Source organism: Pteropus alecto, unplaced genomic scaffold (genome assembly GCF_000325575.1).
Source record: "Pteropus alecto unplaced genomic scaffold, ASM32557v1 scaffold669, whole genome shotgun sequence".
Lineage (NCBI taxonomy): Eukaryota > Metazoa > Chordata > Mammalia > Chiroptera > Pteropodidae > Pteropus > Pteropus alecto.
The window spans coordinates 782120-792055 of NW_006442554.1; the positions used below are offsets into that span (position 1 = coordinate 782120).

General features: G+C 36.7%; 1 protein-coding gene across 1 annotated transcript in view; it reads left to right on the forward strand.

Moving 5' to 3' along the window:
- The window catches only part of ZNF182 (zinc finger protein 182), a 24729-nt gene extending 15324 nt beyond the window's left edge, over positions 1–9405 (forward strand). The window contains exons 3-5 of the mRNA XM_006922772.3: positions 476–602; positions 908–1003; positions 6453–9405. Of these exons, the coding sequence (XP_006922834.1) occupies positions 476–602; positions 908–1003; positions 6453–8086 (1857 nt within the window). The 3' untranslated portion in view covers positions 8087–9405. The remainder of the gene's footprint in view (positions 1–475; positions 603–907; positions 1004–6452) is intronic.
- The last annotated feature ends 531 nt before the right edge of the window (positions 9406–9936 follow it).

Here is a 9936-nt window from a genome sequence, read left to right on the forward strand (position 1 = left end):
ATTTCCCTTTTACTTTCTAGACACTTTACTGTATTAACTTTCACATTAGATTTATAATTTACCTGTAGCTGATTTTTGTGTATGGTGAGTATTAGGGGTTAAATGTCATTTTCCCCATATAAGATATCCAGCGACCCATCCACAGTTACTTCAAAAGATCATCTTCCTACTGCTTTGCAGTGCCAACTTTGTCATAATCCCAATGTCCATACATATTTGGATTCTCTCTTTAGTTCTACTGGACTATTTGTCTAGCCTTGTGCTAATACCACATTGTCTTACATATTCTTTTAATGGAATATTTTTTCTACCATAATTTGTAATTTCCCCACAAAGTATGTCACTAACAATATAATGTAGGCATCCTGTATTAAATCATCACCATGAACTGGGAACCCAACCAGAAGCTCCCCTACATTCTATCCTCATCACCCATTGGAGTGGATTTTAGAATAAAAGGAATGTGCAATTACAGGGACTTGTGACATTTGAGGATGTGGCTGTGGATTTCACCCAGGAGGAGTGGCAGTACTTGAACCCTCCACATAGGACCCTGTACAGAGATGTGATGCTGGAGACCTATAGCAACCTGGTCTCTGTGGGTAAGAATGACTTCCTCAGGTAATTTCACTATTTATGATTATGTCAAATAGAGGGACTTTCTCAGTTTTAGAAACTTGCAGGGTCTCTGAACTGTTTGAAGAGTTTGACACTGAATTCCAGGGATCAAAGTTCCTTTTTCTCCTCTTTGCTCTCCTGACAAGGTGTCAACTCAAAACCCAGGTGAAGTGGTTTGACTTAACCATTGCATCGTGATAGGTCCCTTGAGTTTGCTGCCCCAAACTCCACCTTCCTCTTTCTCAGAGGCTTTGAAGACCAAGGAGGTATTGCTGTCATTTCTCATTAGCAGGGCAGCAGGCTACCAAACCAGACATCATCCTCAAATTGGAGGTAGAAGAGCCATGCCTGGCAGAAGGAATAATCCCAATTTGGAGTTTTCCAGGTAAGTGAGATTGACCCAGGCTATGGAGACATGAGGTCCCAGCTTATCAGTCGGGTGAGGACCTCTGAAAGGGCTTTCAGAAACATCTGGGAAAAAGTTGTGGCCCTTCGATGTTGTTGGACAGGCACATGAATACCCCAGACATAAGACTGATCCCTCTCTCTGTCCTACACCTATCAGATTACTCTCAAGTTGGTGCTCACTCACAAGTTTCTGCACAGCTCTTTTTCCCTGCAGTTAAGTGTCTTGTACATGCCAACCCCTGCCTCCAACTTTGTAATCCATTACTTTCTACTGTCATTATTCATTTTGATGTTTCACTACCTTATCTGAAGCCAGGCCCACATTAGTTACAGGCTAGGCTAATACTCTAATTCCAGATTGAATTGCCTGATTCCATTCAGTTTAGATATTTCTATCAGATTTGCTCTCCTAAAACATCTTATTTCTTTTTAAAGAGATCCTTATTGAGACATAATTCACATACCATTAAATTCTCTTTTGAAGTATACAAATTCAGTGATTTTTAGTATATTCAGAGTTGTGCAACTATTACCACTATCTAACTTTAGAACATGATTATCACCCCCAAAAGAAATGCCTATCTCTCATCAGTCACTCTCTATTCTCTCCTGCCCCGCATTTCCTAACAATCACTAGTTTACCTTCTGTCTCTATGGTTTTGCCTATTCTGAACATTTCATATAAATGGAATCATACAAAATGTGGCCTTTAATATATGGTTTCTTTCACTTGTTGGCATGTTTTCAAGGGTCATTTACATTGCAGTATCAGTACTTCATTCATTTTTATGGCGGAATGATACTCCATTGTATTGTTATACCACCTTTTGTTTATGTGTTCATTTGTTGATGGACATTTAGGTTGTTTCCACTTCATTTCTATGAACATTCATGTAGAAGTTTTTGTGGTGATATATGTTTTCATTTCTTTAGAGTTCATATATAGGAGTTGTTGGACAATGTGATAGCTGTGCATCTAATGTTTTGTGGGACTGCCAAACTGTGTGAATATCTTGTTCCTCAAAAATTTTTAACCAGTGGTTTTAACATTCCAAGATTATTGCCTGAATCAGTTATTACTGAGATGGTTGGAAAAAAATGAATTTCCTATCATTTATAAGTTGGCACTATTCTATAAAAAAAAGTTCCCTTATCCCATCTCAATTAATTTTAGTATAGAATGGACTCATAGATTTCTATTTTTCGGTGTATTTAATCCATTACTTTCTACTGTCATTATTCATTTTGATGTTTAAGTTGTCCTCAGTTTGGCTAGTAAGAGTACCTTCAGGCTGGCTCCTCTGTCTTTTGACATGTGTCCATCATTTCTTGAGTACTTTCTAGCACAAAAATATGTTCCAGGTTCACCTTGTATTTCCCCCATTTTAGACCTGGAATGAGCGACTTCTCCAAAGATTTCTGATTCCTTTTAGTAAGGAATGGTATATAGAAATCGGGATCTAGGTGCTGGGTGTGTTCATAGCTACTCGGATTCTTGTCTCATAATCTACAGATGATTCCTCTCCACCTTTTCTCCCTTGCATTTATTTTTTAAGTAGTGGGTCATTTGTCCTTTAGTTTCTCACATTCTTTTTGCTGTTAAGTACCCCATGGTGGTATTTAACATAATCCTCTCCCCTGTTTTTCTTACAAATTGGTAGTTAGATCTTGAAGCTTGATCAGATTCAGGTTTTTTTTTTCTTTTAGAAAGATGACTTCCTAGCTGGTGTAACAGGAGACATGTAATACATGGTTGTCTGTCTTTTTACTATGTTATGAGTTATTGGTGAGTATTGCTTAGATCCATTAATTCATTAATGATTGCAAAATGGTACTACTCAAAATCTATCATTACTTCTTTGTTGATTAGCTGGAATAATTATATAAAGAGAGATTGCCGTATTTGGTTATATATGAATTACACATTTTACAGAATAGGTACATAGTATACATGAGTTACATGTTTCTCTATTTATTTACTAGTTTGCAAAACAATGAGTTTGTTTTATAGTATCATTCAAAGGTACTAATATGTCTTTTTTGAGTATCATTTATGGACTTAGGGATTTAAACATAATTATGTTTTAATCCATTGCCTTATCCTTATTATGAATCAAAGTGCCCCATCTCTGGCCACTGGAAACTTCTTCAAGTTGGCTTGAGTTTTTAGTACATTCCTTGCTTTCTGGTGTTATAAGATGTTCCAGGATCATTTTACATATTTCCTGTCTCTTACCTGGAGTCAGCCACTTCTCTAAGGAGGCCTAGTTCTCTTTAGTGGTAAATAATGTTTTGAGACCACAATTTAGATGTTAGGGAGTAGTTTCTAGGCCTTTTCATTGACAGAGCTAGGAACTATGTAAAAAAAGATTTTTTTAAGAGAAAATATATCATGTATCCAAATTGATATTTCCAAGGCAAATTCTGGACTTAAAGGTTCTTAATTTATTAATCTTACATCTGATGGTAGTGTTAACCTAAAAATTAAAGGCCGAAGTGAGAGGCAACAAACATTTATTTGAGATCAAAAAAGAATAGCTATTTGGGAAGCACTGATTCAGACAGAAACCTAAATAGTATTCTGATTAGGAGACAAACATAAGGAGTATTTATGAGAAAGGAAAGGGAAACAATTACATCAATAGAAGGAAGACATTTCTATAGGTGCTGATAAGCTAACATAGTGATGCTAATTCTAAACAATGTTTTTAATTTTCAGACTGGTAGTTCAGTAGTTATCAGTCTGGTAGTCATGTCTGCTTTCTTGTTATTTTCCAAACAGTTATTTATGATACAATGTTGCTTTAGGCCTAGTCCAAATGTCTTCCTTCCTTCCTTCCTTCCTTCCTTCCTCCCTCCCTCCCTCCCTCCCTCCCTCCCTCCCTCCCTCCCTCCCTCCCTCCCTCCCTCCCTCCCTCCCTCCCTCCCTCCCTCCCTCCCTCCCTCCCTCCCTCCCTCCCTCCCTTCCTTCCTTCCTTTTTTTTTTGCTGTTTTTAACATTACAAAGGTTTGAGGAATAACATGTGCAAAGTAGGTCCTCTGGAATGGCAGCTTAGACTCTATTTTAAAGTGGCTCCATTTATATTTTTTTTACAGTAGTATTACTATTATTCTGAGACTGCTGAATGTGTACAGTGGTTGAATCAACTGAAGTAATGTTGGTATCATTGAGAATCAAGCATGGTTGTTAGGAAGTACAAATGAGGGGATATTTATTATTAGGGAATCCTTTTATATTCAGGTTTGCTTATATAAAATTTGCAAATGTTAATGAACAAGAATTCAACTGAGTAACTTGAAGATACAATTGGCTGTTAAATAATTCATGAATCGTACAGCATTCCATTTAGCAAACAGAAGGGAGTTTCAAGGAGTTGTACAAAATGGAAGGTTTTTATAGACAGGAGAATGGGACAAAGAGGTTTAAAAGGATTACTTTAGGCAAAGTCACCTTCCCTTAGGGGAATAAAGAGGGTCTTATCAGGCACATTACCTTACTAGTGTTGACCAGGAAATTCTAGAGTGGTTTTAAATTTTCACTCCAGAGAGAGGCTGAAACTGTAGTTATTAAGCCTTGGTGGGGCTAATCACAAGTGATTCCATTTTGAGTCTGTTGTTTCTTTTTAACACAAATTATTTACTTGGTTCCAAAGTCAAATCTAGAAAACAAGATATATTCTAAGAAGTCCAGCTTCCTCCCCTCTCCATACCACTCTCTTCTTTTCCTTCTCCCTATAGGTAAATTAAAATTTAAAAGTTTATCTTTCCATTGTTTTTACAGCATGAGCCTATATAAATATATATTTATATACTTTTCCTTCTTTGGAAAAATGGTAGACTATTATAGTTTTAATCACCTTTTTTTACTTGATGTTTGAGAATATGTTAAATATATTGAGATATTCCTTATTTTTATAGTAATGTAGTTTTTAATCATAATGTAGTAGCAATTATTGTAGTAGTATAGTCTTTGTTCTAGTAAACACTTGAAAGCACTTATATGCCATGCACACTCTAAGTAATTTAATCATATGAATAACCATTTGTGTGGGCACTGTTATGATTCCTGTTTTCCAGGTGGTAAAGTAAGACACAAATGGATTAGATAACTTGCCTAAGGTCACAGAGCAAATAAAAGGCTTTGGCAGGATTTGATCCTGGGCTAGAGAGCCCATGACCATAGCCACATGTGCTATACTGCTTCATACTACCTAAGGAGGTACAGATTCAGTAGATCATTGGTGGAGCTTGGGTCCCATCAAATGTACTTTGTAAAAGCTTTTTCTGTGATTCTGATGTTCACTCCTTGTTAAGAACTAGTGCTTGGCTATCTAAAGAAAGGAAGTCACAGGAAGAGAAACCACAGCTGCCTGATCCATTTTAAAATTCAGTATTATCATAAATATTATCCTCATTAAATCTAAGTGGTAATATGAGTAGTTTAATTATTGTACTCTTCTTTCAACTTTTCTGTATGTTTGAAATTTTTCATATAAAATTATAGGAAAAGGTGAGAAGTAAACTACAAAAAAGTGATACAAATTAAGTATCTGCAAAAAGTATTTACCATATTTTATTGACTTCTAGAGACCACTGATTTTAATATACACCACTAAGAAAGAAAATTGCCACCAATTAATTTATGATATGTCATTGATTGTAAGGTGCATCTACATTCAGAAATGTTAAAATGTGGAATAATATGCATCTTGCAATTGATGAAATATAGTATATTAGAGGCAAGACTTTGGAATTTTATCTGTCTGAATGAGTGGTACAGATGAATGACTACTTTAGAAATTAATAAAAATTAAAGTTATTGAGGAAAATCAAGGTAAGTTTTGAAAAGAACTTCTTAAAAGTTATCTAGATTCTGAATATAGCAAAATATGGAGGACTAGGCTCTGTGAGTGATGGGACACGAGGAAGGGTTTGGAGTTAATAACAGACAAAGATATTAGTGGGAATAGTGTAGACAGGAGCAGAAGGTGGTGTTGAAGAACTGTGAATGCAAGCTTAGATGGATACAGAGGTGAATCCAGATTGGGCAAAGGTCTTTAGGTTTTTCTTTGTTTCTGTAAGGGTAATTATTCTAAATCTTTCATTTACTGAGAATGTGGATTTGGGATTGTTGTAAATAGTATAAAGAAGATTAAGGGTGATAAGGTCACCAGAGTTGATGGAAATCAGAGATGATGTAAAAGTAGAGGTAAGAAAGACTGAGGTCTTAGGGTAAGATTGTTCTTGGTAACAAAAAGGCTAGCATATGTTTAGTAAAAGAACAGAATCTGATGGTCAAGTTTCTCTCTCTAGGAACTCTGATAAAATGAAATAATAGTATTAGCTTTCATATTGCAGGACATTTCTGAAGAAGGTCCATTCAATAATGTCAAAGTATAAAAATGGTTTATTGTACTTCTTTCTAGAAGAAGCCTGCCAAGTTGATGAACAGATTGAGGTACAGTACCAGGAAGACAAAGATAAATATTTTTTGATGCAAGTTGGATTTCCTGACAAGAAAACAACTATCACCAAGAATGGCCATGACTATAATGAATTTGGAAACACACTTCATCTGAGTACAAACCTTGTTGCTTCAATACAAAGACCCCAGAAATATGAATCACTTGAAAATAATATGGTAGATAATTTAGGCTTATTTAGTAGAAGCTCTGTAGGAAGGAAACATGATAATGGATGTGCAAAATTATTATTCCATAATGAGTATGAGAAAACAACTCCTGGAATGAAAACCTATGAATATAAAGAGTGTGGGAAGGCCCTCAGGCGAAAGAAAGGTCTTAGTCTACATCAGAGAATTAAAAATGGAGAGAAACCCTTTGAATGTGCTGCATGTAGGAAAACCTTTAGCAAGAAGTCACACCTCATTGTACATTGGAGAACTCATACAGGAGAGAAACCCTTTGGATGTACTGAGTGTGGAAAAGCCTTTAGTCAAAAATCTCAGCTCATTATACATCTGAGAACTCATACAGGAGAGCGACCCTTTGAGTGTCCAGAATGTGGCAAAGCCTTCAGAGAAAAGTCAACTGTCATCATACATTACAGGACTCATACGGGAGAGAAACCTTATGAATGTAATGAATGTGGAAAAGCGTTCACTCAGAAGTCAAACCTTATTGTCCATCAGAAAACCCACACAGGAGAGAAAACTTATGAATGCACTAAATGTGGGGAATCTTTCATACAGAAGCTTGATCTAATTATACATCATAGTACTCATACAGGAAAGAAACCTCATGAATGTAATGAGTGTAAGAAAACTTTCAGTGATAAGTCAACTCTCATTATCCATCAAAGAACTCATACGGGAGAGAAACCTCATAAATGTACTGAATGCGGGAAGTCTTTCAATGAGAAGTCAACCCTCATTGTGCATCAGAGAACTCATACAGGAGAGAAACCCTATGAATGTGATGTGTGTGGGAAAACCTTCACCCAAAAGTCAAACCTTGGTGTACATCAGAGAACTCATTCAGGAGAGAAACCCTTTGAATGTAATGAGTGTGAGAAAGCATTCTCTCAGAAATCTTATCTCATGCTACACCAGAGAGGTCATACAGGAGAGAAGCCCTATGAATGCAATGAATGTGAAAAAGCATTTTCTCAGAAATCATATCTCATTATACATCAAAGAACCCACACAGAAGAAAAACCCTATAAATGTAATGAATGTGGCAAAGCCTTCAGAGAAAAGTCAAAGCTCGTTATACATCAGAGAATTCACACAGGAGAGAAACCTTATGAATGTCCTGTATGTTGGAAAGCTTTTAGCCAGAAGTCACAGCTCATAATCCATCAGCGAACACACACAGGAGAGAAACCCTATGCATGCAATGAGTGCGGCAAAGCCTTTAGAGAAAAATCAACATTCACTGTACACCAGAGAACTCACACTGGAGAGAAACCTTATAAGTGTACAGAATGTGGAAAAGCCTTTACCCAAAAATCAAACCTTATTGTACATCAGAGAACACATACAGGAAAGAAAGCTTATGGGAAAGGCCACACCCGGAAGTCAAAGCTCATTTCACATTAGAGAGTAAAGCAATAATGTCTGTTATGTTCCCTGAAGAAAAAGGTTTATTTATTAACATTTAAAAAGTATGTTCTGACTTTTGGTTTAATTATGGGGAATAAAGTCAGCCTTTTTTTTCTTTTCATCTCAGTCTTCACCCAAAAGCTACAGGGAGAAAAAGAAGCAGAGGTGTAATCTCTATATGTGACAAAATTAGGAGATAGCTGAAACACTGATGAGAGGGCTGCCACAGGCAGAAAAAATCAAGCAGCCAGTGTAGGAGATCTAGGAGGAGAGAGAATGCTCAAGGCTGCAGATGTGACAGCACTGGTAAGAACTCTTAGCTGAGGTTCAGGATACACCTTGAATGCAACACCATATACAAACACAACAGCAGTGACAGAGGGCATGGGTAGGTGGGAAGTAAGATGTTTCCTAGACCCATTTGGGGTCTGAGGAGAGACAGGCAGAGGCCTTGAGAGGGAATTGCTCAGACGAACCCTATTTACCAGAAAGTAGTCTGTACTAATTAGAAGAGCAGTTGGTGGGGCCTGGGGCAAGAGAAGGGAGTGTTCTTTGTGAAGAAACCTACAGCTGCCACTGTATACTTCAGAGAAGTCAAATCTGAAAGAATTATAAAATGGGAAAAAAATTCCCAGTTGTAAGAAAACCTCTGATGTGCCTAGAATGTGGTCCTGGTTTCTTTTCCCACATGAACCTCCAGCAAATGTCAAGTCCAGGAACAACTCTTATTCAAAGAGGAATGATTCAAAAGTAATCAAAACCACACAAGCTTTTCCAGCAATTCTCCTTCTAGGAATGTATATACTTATGCATATAGAAAATGATGAACACACAGAGGTATTCACTGATGTACTGTTTGTGCAAACAAAAGGTTGGAAGTTGTCCAAATGACAACACCAGGGGTCTGGTTCCTGAAATCCTGATATGTTGATACAGCAAACTCCTAGGTAGACAAAAATGAATAAAATAAAGAACTTGCACACCATTTATATAGTGATGTGAGATGATCTCCAACATACATTATTAGGTGAAAAAAGCAAGGTACAGGATAGTGAGTATAATGTACTACCATTTGTATATAAAAAGAACAAATGAGTGTATAATTTACTCATTTGTACATAATTGAGTGTATGTGCATAAACTACCTCTGGGAAGATACAAGAGAAGCTGGGAACCATGGTTACCTCTGGGAAAGAGAAGTGAGTGGCTGGGGAGATGGAATTGGGAGGGAGACAACTGCATATCGTTTCATAACTTTTGAAAATTGTACTATGTGGATGTACTATCTTTTCAATAAATAAAACTTTTAAAAAGCATAGTTCTATTACTGTTATAATGAAGTCAGATTCTAGATACAGGATTTTATAATATTTAATGGAGATATGCTCAAAGTTCTAATTTCTTAGCGTTAATAAACTGAATAATCAGTCAAACAAAACAATATCCAGTCAGTTCCAAAGGGACACATGCATAACTTTCCTGAGGGTGTCAAATAGAGTGATTCTTAGATCAGTTAGGACAAGGTCATATAAACCTAAAACCGAGACTGGTACACATTTCTTATTTAGTATACACAGTAACATCTGTGAAAATATCCTGTACTAAAGCCTTTCCATATCTCAGTAAAATGATTTAAATTACTTCATTTGTGTGTATTTAACAAGAGACATAAATCATGAATCCACAAAGCTGAGTAACTTGCCTCCCAGGTCACAACTTCTGGTGACATTTTCCAAGGTGAGAGGCAGATTGAGAGCCATGGTCTGAATGGAGACAGCCAAAGACTGTAACAGCACATCTCCAGAACAAGAAGTCTCACTTTGTGAACAACCATCTTTGTGGCCCTC